The 15681-nt window shown below is 39.5% G+C and overlaps 1 protein-coding gene across 1 annotated transcript in view; it reads right to left on the bottom strand.

Moving 5' to 3' along the window:
* Positions 1 to 470: 470 nt before the first annotated feature.
* The window catches only part of MAOA (monoamine oxidase A), a gene marked incomplete at both ends in the record, with an annotated part of 71064 nt that continues 55853 nt past the window's right edge, over positions 471 to 15681 (bottom strand). Inside the window, 6 exons of the mRNA XM_080719439.1 lie at positions 471 to 617; positions 802 to 864; positions 1607 to 1718; positions 6556 to 6653; positions 7916 to 7973; positions 12057 to 12110. Of these exons, the coding sequence (XP_080575565.1) occupies positions 471 to 617; positions 802 to 864; positions 1607 to 1718; positions 6556 to 6653; positions 7916 to 7973; positions 12057 to 12110 (532 nt within the window). The remainder of the gene's footprint in view (positions 618 to 801; positions 865 to 1606; positions 1719 to 6555; positions 6654 to 7915; positions 7974 to 12056; positions 12111 to 15681) is intronic.

Here is a 15681-nt window from a genome sequence, read left to right as displayed (position 1 = left end):
AGTGGGAGTTGGTCAACCCAGGAAGCTGTGAGTCTCTGAGCTTTGTACCAACACTTCACTAGTGCCTAAGAACAGTTACATGCTGGACCTTAACCTACTTCACCTCTAACAGAAAGAAATTTAAATGCTTTATTTCTGAAATCATCAGGTGTTTTGCATAAAAAGTGAGAAAACAGGACACAGATATTGTTTCTCATGAGTACTTTTGAAATTGAGAGAGCATTCACAAAATTTTATTCTACCAATCAACACGAGTTAGTTTACACAGACAACATTGAGCTTGGTTTTACCGAAATCATCAGGGAGATTCTGTGGGTTATTTTTACGTTAACACAGACTAAGATTAAACTGAGGATGGTTAAATCAAGTGCACTTAAATGGCCCAGTGACACAGCCTTTACTTCTTCTACTTTTCCCTTTTGATGTTGATGGTCCTGGGACAAGTAAGCAGAGAACCAGAGGCTGGAACTTCATGACCGAGGCAGCAGCTTGTATTTGTACAATACAAACCAGAGGGCAGTTACTGAAGTGGAAAGCCCAATGATCTTCAACAGGCCAGACACGGAAGGAAGGTTTCTCTCTAAGAAGGTGTGGGTGATTTCAACTGATGGAACATCCTAGACAAATTAACATGGATCATTAGCAGAACACTTTCATGCTAACAAAGAGAGACAAAATATATCTGCAATACCATGTATGATTATAACCAGGTAGTTGCATCTGTAATGAAATCAGAGGCTCCCATAGGGAAATGTGTTATATATCATGACTTGTCTATGAATATGGAATAGTCAAACTTACCTTAAACTCAGGTTCTTGCACCCATATATCTTTCTTGGCCACCTTCCCTAGAGCATTCAAGACCTGAAAGAAAGGAACCATGGTATTATGAAATCCTATTGGCCAAGCATGAGCCCCATGAGTGAAAGGCAGAGAAATGGATATATTGATTATGTCAGTGTTAAGAACTAGGTGGATGAATGGTTAAAGAAATGTGGTATGCATGCATAAATGAATATTATTTAGCCATCAAGAATGAAATTCTGTCATTTATGACAATATGGAAGATTTTATAAGACATTTTGTTAATGGATATAAAGCAGGCCCAGAAACCCAAGCAACACCTGTTCCCATTCCCATGAAGAAGCTGAAAAAGCCGACCTTAAAGAAGTAGTAGAGTAGAATAGAGGCGGCCAGAGGCTGGGAGGGATAGGGAGAGGAGGGATAGTGGGTACCAAAATACATTTCAATAGGAATAAATTCTAGTGTTGTATAGCATAGAAGTGTAGCTATAGTTAATGATTTACTATATTTCAAAATACCTTGAAGAGAGGATTTTGAATATTCTGAAGAAATGATAAATGTCTAAAATTAAAGAACTTCTAATTATCCTGGTTTGATCATTGCATATGATATGTGTATATCTAACTATCACAGTATACTCCACAAATATGCACAATTATGATGTGTCAATGGAAAAAGAGCATATATTCCGTTCTATGAGCATGTCAGATTAAAAGAAAAAATTTAAAAAGACGAATCAGAAAGACTAGATGTCAAGACTGCTGTGAGATGGGAGAGAACAAGCCGTGGCATCCTCTCTTACCTCTCTAGCTGCCCGTTCTCCGGCCTCGACTGCTCCTTCCATGTAGCCACTCCACTTCGTGGCGGTCTCTGTGCCAGCAAAATAAATCCTGCCCACTGGCTGGCGAATCACCCTTCAAAGGAACAAAGATCACACAGAGTTACCTGGGAAGGTACTGAGGGGAAATGAGCCAATGACTTCCCTTTGAAGATAACAAAGAAACTCAAATTATCTACAAAATAATCAAGTATTTTGTAAATAATTCAGCCCAAGGCAAAAGCAACCCCTTGCTTCCAGGGAATGAACACAAGGGTCTGAATTTTCAAGCCAGGAAGAACCAGACTGTCAGATCACCAATCACTAAAAAAGACATTGACCATCTCCTAGCCAGCCAGAATTGGAATATAAATACATGCATTCAACCCACAATCAGATTTCTTGGCTGTGTGTTTCCAGTTTGTGGTTACTCTGCTCCCCACACTGTCTTTCCAAGCTATATATTCTTTTTTAATAGTGTATTGTAATTATACATCATAGTGATGTTCAGAGTGACATCTGTCATACGTGTACGCAGCATTGTTTCCCTCTGGTTCCCACCCCCTCCCCCCACCCATCTCCATAGATAATCTTTACATGGTTACAAATAACTTGTATAAACAAAGGATTATTTGAATAAGTTCCATTATTACATCTCCCTTTTTTTTCTGACCATCTCTCTTTCCTAATCCCCTTCTTCCATTCCACTGGTGTTTCTTTTCATATATCTGAGGTCTTCTTTGTTTCTCAGTTTATCCCTAGCTTTCAACTGAAGAGTAAAAAAACATATGACCCTTCACTTTCTGTGACTGGCTAATCTTACTAAAGCATATATTCTTCTTGAGGTCTCACATCACCACAGATCCTAGCCATACAGGCACTTTCTGTGCATCAGAAGAGACCACAGTGGCAAGTAGGAAGACAGAAGTTGACTGTCATTTCTGGCAGAGGAGAGATTATCAGGGACTCTGTGTGTGTGTGTGTGTGTGTGTGTGTGTGTGTGTGTGTGTGTGTGTTACTGGGGATGAATCCAGGGTCTTCTACCTCTGAGCTACACTTTAAGCCCTATTTTATTTTTTATTTTGAATCAGGGTCTCTCTAAATTGTTGAAGGTCATGCTAAGTTGATGAGGCTAGCTTCAAAACTGTGACCCTCCTGTCTCAGTCTCCCTGATACTGGCATTCTAGGTGTGCACCACAGTAATCCACAAAGTTTGTCCTTTTTTTTTTGCGGTACTAGGGATGGAAACCAGGGGCATTCTACCTGTGAGTGACACCCCAGCCCCATTTTTTATTCTTTATTTTCAAACAGGGTCTCACTGAGTTGCAAAGGGCCTCACTAAGTAGCCAAGGCTGGCGCTGAACCTGTGAGATTCTCCTGTCTTAGTCTCCCAAGTACTGGGATTACAAGCGTGTGCCATCATACCCGGCTTAAGTGGGTCCCTTTAAATAACAACCTTTGAGAGGTCTGGGCCGCATGGCCCCAGGAGGGTGGATGGGTGCGGGCGCAGGCAGGGCACCCTTAGGTGACCCCCTCACCCAGAAGGCCCCAGAGGTCCAGGCCGCATGGCCCCAACCCCGGGAGGGTGGGCAGGTGCAGGAGGGGCTTCTTTAGGTGACCCCCTCCTACCTGGAAGGCCTGGGAGGTCCTGGCCATGAGGGTGGGTGGGCGTGGGCACAGGCAGGGCACCCTTAGGTGACCCCCCCACCTGGAAGGCCCCAGAGGTCCGGGCTGCATGGCCCCGACTCTGGGCAGGTGCAGGCGGGGCACCCTTTGGAGACACCCCTCTCACCCGGAAAGAAAAACATATTTTCATCGCTATTGAGTGCCTGATCCCACATCCTCCGCAAACCACACATACTCTCTTCTCTTATTTAAAAAAAAAAGGGAAACGAAAAAAGAAAAATATTCGAGAGGGGTTAAGATGGCCGCGGCGGCAGCAGCTAGAATATTGGAGATGCAGACAAAACATATCCATCTGAACTAGAACTTTTGGAAAAATTCCCCGTGAAGGAGGACTGCTGCTTCTCTACATCGTTAAGAATCCGGGACATCACCTGTAAGGAGTGAGTCTAGCGGAGACCTAGGAGGAAGGCGGTGGCGCCAGCAGTGGCCGAGATGGTGATGGAGACTTGGATTTGGGAGAGGCAGAAATCTGATCCAACCCACACTGATCCTCTGAAGAAATTATCCCAAAGGTCGAATGCTACTGTCGCGCATGCCTAGGAACACTGGACATTATGCGCTATGGAAAAAGAGCTTGGGAAAGATTTGAAATGGTGGAGGCAGTCGCATTGGCAGCAGCAAGTACTCAGGGGAGGCAGAGATCTGATGTAATACACCTGGAACTTTTGAAGAAATTACCTCAGAGGCAGAATACTACGTAGCACCATGCACCCTTGGGAACGTGGGACAATCTGCTGGGTGAAGAGGGTGCTCGGATCGGAGCCTGCCAAGGGGTGAGGCCGGTGCCAGGGCCAGCGAGGCCAGGATCGGAGCCTGCTGTGAGGCAAGGCAGGTGATAGGGCCTCTGAGGCTGTGATCGGAGCCTGCCGAGGGGTTAGGTCGGTGCAGGGGCCAGCGAGGCCAAGATCGGAGCCTGCTGTGAGGCAAGGCTGCTACTGAGGCCTCTAAGGCCGGGATTGGAACCTGCCGAGGGGTTAGGCTGGTCCCTGGGCCAGCGAGGCCGGGATCAGAGACTGCTGTGAGACAAAGCTGATGCTGGGGCCTCCGAGGCAGGGATTGGAGCCTGCCGAGGGTTTAGGCCAGGGCCAGGGCCAACGAGGCCAGGATCGGAGGCTGCCGAGGGGTTAGGCCGGTGCCAGGGTCAACAAGGCCAGGATCGGAGCCTGTTGTGAGGCTAGGCCGGTGCTGGGGCCTCTGAGGCTGGGAGAGGAACCAGCCAAGGGGTTAGTTCAGTGCGGGGGCTAGCAAGGCCAGGATCGGGGCCTCCCATGAGGCAAGGCTGTAGCCAGGATCGGGGCCTCCCATGAGGCAAGGCCGGTGCTGGAGCCAGTGAGGTCGGGATCAGAGTCCTCCTGGTGGCCAGGCCACTACTGGGGCCATCAAGAGTGGGATCGGAACTTGCAATTCAGCATGCACAGAGAAAAAGCACAGAAAATAAAATCCAGATGCTTCCCCTAATTAGCAAGAACTAGGAGGAAAGGGGTAACAGGAGGAGGTCAAGTAGTAAAAAGGGCCCTATTGAAAAGCAATCAAGGTGACCAATCAGAGGGGAGGGGATGGGAGAGGATGGAATATCTTTAAAACTCATGAGGTTCGTAAACAATTTTATAAAAGATAATCTCCAATTAAGTATGGGATCGAGGGGGGAGGGAATGGGATGGGGATTGGATGAGGGCTTATTGGATGATATGTGTTTGTATATCCTCTCAAGTCTTGTATTCCAAAGTGATGTATCATTAAAAAAATAATAAAAATAATAAATAACAACCTTTATATAGTTTCTCTATACTTTTCTGGAGACCAGCTGAGGGCAAGGAAATGGGATTCCTCTTATGAAGAAGTCCTACCACAGTGAACCAAGGAAAGGCTAGGATGGACAAGTATCCTCTCTGTCTCAGTGTTGACTCCTTGCCATGCCTACAGACACTCTCATTATACTCTCCCCAGCTGTTCACCCCAACTCCCACCACAGGCCTTCACATCTACCTTCTGGCACTCCTTTTTACAAATCAAAAACCCTGTACTCCATCTTGTCCTGATCCTAGTCCCACCTTCTAGACTTCGAATGTTGTTACAGAACTAACCAGTTCATCAAAACTGTCATCACTAATAAAAGCTATTTGATTTAGGTAAGAAAAAGACAGGGTTTGGGGTAAAGCTCAATGACATAAAACTTACCTATCATATGGGAAGCCATGGATTACATCCCCAGCAACAAAAAAAAAAAAAAAAGAAAAGAAAAAAGACAAGCAAAATAGGCCCCCAGAAAGGAAAAGGTTAACAAGTATTTCCTTTCTAGTGAACAAATGTGACCTTGTGCTAACTTTCAAGGTCTGTTCCTCTGAAAACCAGATAAAGATATAATGCTACCTGTGTGACCAGGTGACATTGCTTATGCTAAAAATGTGTCTTCTTCCACTCCCACACTGGTAAAATGCATCCAAGCTGGGAGAATTAGGAATGAATTATAAATTCCCAGGAGGAGGCTGCCACTTTGGGCTTCCTTGAATGTGATGATGCTTGGAACTGAGCAAGTGACCCTGGATACCATGCCTCTGAGACATAGAAACAATAGCTCCTGTGCATAAAGGAGCTTCTAAATCAAGGTTGATCCCCTGGCCCCATGTGAATCTCATCTCCTCACCCCTTGGCTATATACAGCAAAAATTCCTCCCTCTAAAGAGGAATATGGGATGCTCCTTGACCAGACAGAAAGGTGGGATAAATGTGTCCAATGTCTTTCTGTATAGATTGGTGCCAAGGAGCCTAGGGTGACTATAAGAAACTAAATGCTGATCTGAGCTCAAAAGACACAGTAGTTTGCTTCATTCTAACAAGTACTGCTGAATAATCTCAGCTACTTAGGAGGCTTGGACAGAAGGATTGTAAATTCAGGCCAGCCTAGGCAACCTAGGAAGACCCTGTCTCAAAACAAAAACAAAAACAAAAACAGAAAAAGCAAGTACTACTGACACCTGAAGTCCTCCCCTGTGCTCTGCTATTGTCCCATCTGCTGCTTTCCTTGTTTTTTCTAGGTATATTCATAAATATACAAATTATCTACCAATCTAGGACATTAGAAACAGAAATTTTGACATACCAGCATACAGCTCTACATTATGATGTGAGACTATAATAAAAGCATAAAAAGAGCTAACAGGAAAAAAAGGAAATAGGAATGTTGGCTATTCCTAGGAATCTCATTGAATATTGCTTCTCTTAAATGTGGTGTAGTCCTTGGGTAATACCTTCCATATTGAGTCATGATCCCAGGAGGAAAGTAGGCAGTGTAGCAGCCTCCAGAATACTGCTCCTCACACCAGTTCTTTTCTTCATAGTGCACCGGCTGCAGTTCAGTGAGGAGAAAAAGTCCAAAGAGAAAACAAAGCTGAAATGCTACCAGTAAGCAGTAAAAGCTGTTGTGTGTTTTACTTGATAAAAAGTTTACAGAAAAAAAGACCCTCTTTGACTAGGGAAGACATGAAATATCCCACATCTGGGAAAGAGGTCATCTTTATGCAAATGCTGAAGAACTTACAGCTAAGTCTTCAGGAAACTATATTGACAATCAGTTTGTGAAAAATATCTGCTTCCAAAGTCTCTGAAACAACAGACTTTACTTCCCTGTAAGTACTGCTGCTAAGGAAAGGGAAGGAGGAAGTAGAAGACAAGTGCAGTAATGTAAGAAAGGGTTTGGCCAAAAGGGTGTAGTGGCATACACCTATAATATCAGTACTTTGGAAGCTGAGACAGGAGGCTTGCAAAATTGAGGCCAGGCTCAGCAACTTAGCCAGACTCTGTTTCAAAATTAAAAAATAAACCAGGGTTAGGGAGTCAAGCTGAGAGGTAAAATATCTCTGGGTTCAATACACAGTGCCCCCAAACAAAAAATAAACAGCTTTGGTCAGAATCTCTTCCCTAAGTTGATGGTAATCTTTCTAAAAAGGGGACAATTGAGACGAAAAATGTTCCTGAGGGGGCATGAGAGAATCTCTGCTTTTCTTAACACATTCTTAAAGTTTATTATTTGAACAGTTTAGTTCCCCCAAAGCCCCCAGCTATTGGTGGGTTCTTCAGAAATCATTTCCTTCTACTATTTGCTTTCAGTAGTGGACTGAAAGCAATAGATTTCCTAAATGGGTTGAGAATTGTCTCAACATGGAGAAATAAATTATTATGACTTTGACCTGGCAGAAAGTCTTGATTCAGTCTGTCTTATCAAGAATATACCATTATGCCTTCACAAACACATGATGAGATATCTAGGAATTTATTTCACAGCAGGCAGTTGACACTGACAGGAGGGCAGGACCTCTGTTCTGGGAACTAATCTTCTCCATCCTTGACATAATACCTGCAGCTCCAGGCTCTGATCACAACCAGCTACAAAATTTAAACAGCACAAGGGAACCACAGCATCAGAATTTCAGTGCACCTGACACCAGTTTTTAGTGGCCTTTTGTGACTGCTGAAGTTAATCCTCCAAGTAAAGAATGCCCCTTTCTACTCTCTTCATAAGACTGTCAGGAAATCAGAGCCTGTTTTGCTTTACCCCTCTGAGTGAGCAGAGCTGAACTTGATGGGGATTAAAGCTGGGGGTTTTCTTACTTGTAAAGCTTCTTGAGATCCAAGCACTTTGGCATACAGCTCACAGATTTTCCTCTTCCTATAAAAAAAAAGCCAAAAATTGTTAAGGAAGTAATAACTGATGGGTATAGAATAAATACGGTGAATTCTAGGGTGCTTGCCAATGAACCAGGTTTATTAAGGAAAAATAAAACTGAATGTCCTTCTGAAACTACACAAAATGAACAGTTCAATGAATCTTTACACTTAGTTTAACTTTTTATGCCTCAATGTAGTCATTGAAGAGTCAACAAAATTCTATTTCTTTTTACATCTTTGTCATTTTTCACTACCTGCCATAATATCTGAGATAAAAGTGGAGAAATAACATTAAATTAAATTTAGCCTTAGGAATTATTCTATATTACCTTTTTTGGAATATGTAGGATTCTAGAATGATCACATTTACAAGTTTACAGTGTATATGATGATGTGTATCTTTTAAACTGTTTAGTTCTTATGTTTTAAATGTCTAAAACACAAAACTCATTTAATCTTTTAAGCATAATATAAGATACTCTATTCTGAGAGAAGCATACAGTCATTTCAGTCTAGTAATTTGTCATTTGGATAAAACTGTGAATCAGAATATCATGTAACCCAAAATGGTATCTGGGTGGGAGAGTGAACACAATAAGCAATGTGATATTACCTCAAACAGAGTCTTTGGAGACCCTCAAAATTTATTATATAAATGAATAGTATAGAACATGGCATGTATTATGTCTGAAAAATATGTAGCTTTACCTAATCTAAATTCTTCCTAAAGAAGATACATTTTAAACTTGCTACTTACACTGATGAAATGCTTTTTTGAAAAGAACTAATTTACCTGGAGAACATTATGTTAAATGAGATCATCCAAGCACAGAAAGAGAAGGGACATATGTTTTCTCTAATATCCCCAAATTATGGGGTATTAGGGATACCAGAGGGACTCTATATAATGGAGGGGAAATCTCAGCAAAGCTAGAAAGGAAGGATAGGGGAGGAAGAAGGCTGAGGTTGATTAACAGAGGAGCTTACATTCAAATATGTGTATAAGTGTGAATGTAGCATGGCCAACTTGGGTACTCATTGTCGGGAGTGGGGGAAGGAAAATTGGGGGGAGGGCACCAAATACTGTGTAAATGTATGTCATTGTCAATATGATCCGCATTATGATGTGAAACTATAGTGTACCAATAAAATAAAAAAAGAAAAGGACTAATTTAGTTACCTCAGACATTTTAGAAATTAATGGTTCTATTTTATTATTTGTTTGAATAGGTTCACAGTGATTCAATTACATACTTTTTGTATTTATCTTTTTTAGTCTTATATAGTTTAAGCATGTGAAAGTGCCCCTAAAATATTTACTAAAAGCAAACAAGCAACTGGATAAATGTTTGCTTAAAATGAGACAAAAATATGTAACTAAAATTCCTAAGACAAACATTAAAAGCTGACAAAACAAATGGCCCAAAATATGTGTGGGTAGAGAGGTCAAGCTTACTAGTAATAAAAGAAACTGATTACAAACACGCTATGTTACATTGTCAGTTTATATTAGAAAATATTTTTAAAACATGCTTCAATTTCTCTAAATGTAGGATAAAATGTAACTTTATAAATTCAGATCCTCACAGTTGCCCCATTTATATAACTCTCAGAACTTCTATCTCATTGGAATAGAGGATTAAACCAGGAAAAAGAGGTGGAATTATAAATGCCCACTGCTACACACGTTTTCAATGGAAGCTTCTAAGGGAAAGACAAATACCAGTCCTAAGATCATGTTACGTAATATGATATGGATATTTAAATTCCAGAATAGTCAGGAAAAGTTTGATTTCCTTCAAGAAGCTGTTTATATGACACATAAAAATCAGAAAGGAAGGGATGAAGGGAAGTAGTCTCAAGACTACTGTCCCTAATCAGAACCCCTCATTATCAGAGATGAGAAAGTTGAGGCTCAGTGAGCTACCAAGGCATGTTCTATATCACACAGCTAATTAATGAAAGGGCAAGGCTGAACCTTTTTGAGCACCCTGCTCATAGCAGGTGCTCAATAAATATATGTCAAATCAAACTCCATTCATTTAGTATGGTGCCCTCTTTCCTCATCTCAGAAGAGATGACTGCTTTTTACCTACTTCACAAGAATGTTGCAAGCAATAATTCAGACATTTTGAGTCAAAAAATAAGAAAATTAACCATCAGTATTCTAAAAAGTATAATGATGCTTATTTTATGGACATATAATAAAATGTTTAGTTTTTTATTTTTATTTTTATTTTTGGTACTGGGGATTGGAACCAGAGGCATTTTACCTACAAACTACACCCCTAGCCATTTTTACTTTTTATTATGAAACAGTCATCACTAAGTTACTGAGGGTCTTGCTAAATTGCTGAGGCTGGCTTCAAACTTGTGATCCTTCTGTTTCAGCTTCCAAAGCAGTGGTATTACAAGTGTGCATGACCACACCTAAATAATAAAATCTTTATTAAATTAGAATAAAAACATAAAATCCAATCAATCTCCATTGTAGTTTATTGTAATCATGAATGATAAAATCAGTTATAATAGAAAAAGTTATTTATTGCATATAATTTTTTACTTATGCAAGTTATTTTCTGTATTTCTTATATATTATTAGAAAAGACAAAGATAAGTTCACACAAACATATCAGAAAATTATCTTTCCCTTCTCTTAATCCCATTAAAATTCAATTTTGGGAGTAAAGGAAACACAATGCAAAGATTCTAGAGCAATGTATTTTTTTTCAGAGTTGGGGATGGAACCCAGGGCTTTGTACATGCAAAGCATGTGCTCTTCTAATGAGCAACATCCCCATCCAAAAGCAATGTATTTATTGATTGGTTTGGCTTTAAAATTAATAGAACATATTTTAAATGACAGCCAAAGGAGGTCACCATGCAAATCATCTTGTAGTTTAATTTATCTACTTGTTTCTAAATTTGGCTGCTCATCCTTATCACCTGAAAAGCTTGTTAAAAATACAAATACACTTGTAATTCCAGTACTTGGGAGGCTGAGACAGGATGATTGCGGGTTTGCAGCCAGCTTCAGCTACTTAGTGAGGCCCTGTTTCAAAATAAACAATAAAAAATAGGGCTGGGGTTGTATCTTGAAGGTAGAATGCCGCTTGGTTCAATCTCTAGTACAGAAAAAAAGAATAAAAATACAAATACAGCCAGGCATGGTGGTATACATTTGTAATCCCAGCACTTGGAAGGCTGAAGCAGTAGGATCACATGTTCACAGTCAGCCTCAGAAATTTAGTGAGGTTCTCAGCAACTTAGTGAGACCCTGTTTCCAAATAAAAGAATAAAATAGGGCTGGGGGTATAGCTCAGAGGCAGAATGTCCCTGAGTTCTATCCCTAGGGCCACATAAAAAATGCAAATACTCAGGTTCCTTGAACCACTGAATCATAATCTACAGGCCTTAAAGATATACTTTCTAAGCATCCTTTGGGAGATTTTCATGTAGTCCATTCTGGTACTATTGCTCTTGTCAATGATGTATTCAATAAAAGTTTTGCCTTACAAGAACTTTTGAGAATTCAGTCACTGTGTGGAATCATAACCAAATGTCTACCTCCAGGCTGGCATTTATTCTATTATTAATAAGGAGGGAAAGCAGAAAATCCAAAAGAAAATGTCAAGCTCAGTGTGGTGAAATGAAAAAAAGTATGTGTTATCTGCTACTCCTGACTTTGTTACAAGTTAACTGCTATGGTTTGAATGTGTGTGTCCCTTCAAAATTCACATGTTGGAACATGTACTCTGAGGTGATGGTATTATGAAATGATTTAGGGAAATGGTTAAGTCATGAGGGGCTCTGCCCAGGTTACATTTTCTATGATTTCTCCATCCATCTTACAAGAAAATTCTACCTCTCAACTATAATACAATGAACACAAATATGTAAAATTAAATTAATATCTGTATATGGGAAGCGGGCCATAGAAAAATACAGAAAGGTTGATTTGTTGGGGTTGAGAATATTTTTGAAGTGTTGTAGTACTCCTAACTTTATTCTACTATTGTTAGTGCGGCAAACACAATATAAAGCTAGCCTTTTATCTATTTCCAGACATAAATTCTTTCTTTACCTTATTTCTTTATGGAGCTTAGCAAGTCGACCAGCTTTCCGGGCAAGTATGAAGCTGAGGAGAGAGGGGACATATGAGTATCAGGTTAGTCATTTATCTAAAGAGTTGCTCCTTATTAAGTGTTCTTACTGCTCTCTATATTCAACATTAATGAAACCTCCCAGGCCCTCCTTCTCTAACAGAACAAATGCCAGGTTGTTTCTGATCCCTCTGTGTCCAAAATTCTGCTGGGCTGAGCTCTTAAATGACAACCTCCATCTCAATATTTTACTCCTGAAGTTTAACACAGTATCTGGCATACAGTAGGAAATCAAATGTCTAGTGAATGAATGTTGCACTAAATGACTATCCTTTCAAATGACTATTTTTCCAAATGCCTGATAATATCTAAAAAAAACAAATATTAATATATGTCTGTAGTAGATACCATGGTGAGTGTCTAGCCCCACTTCCCTTCCAGGACCAGTATTGATAACCTTAGTTCACAGCTGAAACCTTACCCAGCAGTTATACTCAGTAGCAAAGAAGTGTCTCTGTCAAGGTACTACTCCTCTCAGGATAAATAGCTCCCATGACCAGATATGGGGTGTGGTAGATACCAAGACCCATCCCTTTGGATGAGTTAAGAACAACTCTGAAAGGTCATCTCAGCTCCAGAACTTTCCACGAAATGGTTCAGATCTTAATTAGGACAATACTGGAGAGTTTAACTTCTCCCTCTACCTAACCCTGATTCCTTTTCTTTTCTCAAAGATAGTAATCCCTATGACATTTTCCAATAAGCCTCTGAAACCCAAATCTTCATCTGCAAATTGACTTCCTGGACCTAATACAGTCCCCACATAACTCAGTAAAACATCATTGCAATCTGGTTGCTTCCCTTCAATTAAATGGATTATACTATACTAATACTACTAGTTGTATAAAGAATTGAATTGTGACACAAAATACTTAGTTATACTATTATCAGAAAGCTGTCAGAATCCAGATGAAAGCTGTAAATACAGCTCAGGTGTTAGAGTGCATGTTCAGCATGCACAAAGCACTAGGTTTGATCCCCAAAACATACAAAAAATGAATGAGCTAAAGGACAATGAAATTATTACTCCATTTAAAACATTTTTACAGGGATGGGAATGCAGATCAATGTTAGAGTGGGCCTAGTATGCATTTCCCAGGTTCTATACCAAAAAGATGAGTAGATCATGGCTGAAAACAGGACTTTCCCCCCTCTCTTGATCCCCAAGTTAAACTGTTTTCAACTCAACTAGCAATTTCTTTAGGGTTGTTATTTAAAATCATTCTGGGAAGACACAAAGTATGTTAAATATCATTCCTGAGAATAGGAAAAGCTATGCGCTATTAAGAAATTTAAACTATTAAACTTTATGAGATATAGCCATAATTTTGTTTGATTTAACTAACATCTTAATTTCATAATATTTAAGGTAGTAAAAATTTAAATTTTAGGTTTATGTATGATTAAATAAATTTAGTCTCATACAGTATTTAAAAGAAAGACATGAATATCTGATGAAAGATGAAATGATTTATATAAAAATCTTTTGGGGCACTTCTTCTTGTATATTTATACAGCTCTTTTCCTAAAGGCAGTCAGTACTAGCTATTTCTGTCAAATCTCAAGTCATAAATGAAATGACTTCTTTAACTATGGACAAATATCCTTCAATTTTATTTGGTTCTTTATTGTGGAAATCAAACAGTCTGGTTTTACATTGGGGATATTTCACAGTTCTAAAGTACAATGTTCTTTTCAGTATTCAAAAGGTGATGGTTATTACACAGTGCTGGGCAATTAACACCTCTGTGTTGTAGGCTTTTATGGTTAAGTGCAAAAAGCAAAAAGCAGGGTGGAAGCAATATATTTTCAAAGCTTTCATTATCAAGAACAAAGTGCTGTGTGGAGGTTATTGTCCTGGTAAGACAGGGGGGAAACTGGTCAATAGATATGAAGGAGAAAATAACATTTCCCCCATACACTATTATAAATTCATACGTAACAACGGACAGATTAACAAGAGAAAAACAGGCATGCTTATTAACTCTGCCATACCCATTATTTAGGAGATACCTTGAAAAAAAGTAATTCAAGGTTGTGGTTTGAATCTGGCCCAACAAAGAACAATAAATTTTAGACAAAGAAAACAGTTTTAGGCTTCCAAGGCAGGAAACTGTGGAGAGGTAAATATACTAAAAGACACTAATGGAGTGAAGTGTGCTTGAAGATTCCTCTCAGATGATAAAGAGTTGTCTCCAGTGGAGAATTTAAGTGCCATTTAAATAAGGGGAAGAGAAGAGACCTTTTGTCTTCCTTAATCTCTACTCTGCTTTTAGGAAAACAGAGGGAAGGCAGACAACTCCCTTGCATCTTAATTGTTTCCAGCTCAATAATTCTAATTCTTACAGTTGGGGAGATATAGTCTGGTCTCCCACAGGTACAAAGTTTCAATCTGATTCAAGGAATAAATTCTGGAAATCTATTGCACAGTAGGCTGATTATAGTTAAAAATGTATTGTGTACTTCAAAACAGCTGAAAGAGTGGATTCTAAATGTTCTTACCACAAAGAAAATTATCACAAAATTATGAGATGATGAAAATGCTAAATAGCATGATTTGATCACTCCACCAATATGATATTTCACTAGACATGTAGTGAAATATCACATTGTACCCTACATAAAATTTTGTCAATGAAAATAAAATAAAAACAATAAATTAATAAATAAATAAGATTAGAATATCAATTTCTTAGTAACTGTCTAAGTAATCCCATTAACATCTGGAAGGGTTCCTGGCATACATGTTACAATTGATATAGCTGAAGCCAGCCCAGAAAAGCACCTGTCACTAAATCTAATTCCCAAGGCAAAAAGAATGTTAATGTTCTTCCATTCATAATTAGATTTATCTTTACTGATATTATCCTAATATCTGTACCCCAGGATTTTGTGCTTCTCAGGCCTATAGAAGATAATGTCAAATTGCCAAAATACCTGTAACCTTTCTTGCCAGTGGGGTTAGACATAAAGAGGATGTGTTGTTCCTCTGTTTATTATGTTGTAAGCATCTGCTCTTCTCAGGGAGTGAGTCTGGTGCTATTTCTGATATTTTACAAGAGAACCTTTCTTGACAGTCCCATAAGCAGTCTGTTTTCTACATCCCTTGGGGCAAAAGTCTCCTTTCATATTGGTAATTTTCCAAAAATGACATGAGTTTACCTCTCCTTTCATGCCAGAACCATGCATTTCCCAGGAGCAAAAGGGAAAATCACTGGTCTCCAAGAGTCACTTTACTACTGAAGTGGTGTTCTTTTGTTACGGTATGGTAGAATAAAAAACTTTTTATTTGTATAGTTTTAAGAGAGGACCAAAGGGTAGGCAACTGAGAGGCTATGGCCCTCAGCACTTCTGTGGAGGTCCTACTTCCTTCTCTGGGCCCCTAATCCCCAGAAGAAGAAAAGAACTCCTTCCCTCTTTTTCCAACTCTACGCACAGTACCCTGCATCATCCATGTACTTCATAAGATAAGCAAAGCTTCACTGCTGAAAGGTAACTATGGAATAATCAACCAGAAAAAGTGTCATGCCATACAGTTAAGGCCAG

Source organism: Muscardinus avellanarius, assembly GCF_963383645.1.
Source record: "Muscardinus avellanarius genome assembly, chromosome: X".
NCBI lineage: Eukaryota > Metazoa > Chordata > Mammalia > Rodentia > Gliridae > Muscardinus > Muscardinus avellanarius.
The sequence above is the reverse complement of the archived record's forward strand: the minus strand, read 5'-3'. Positions and strand labels throughout refer to the sequence as shown.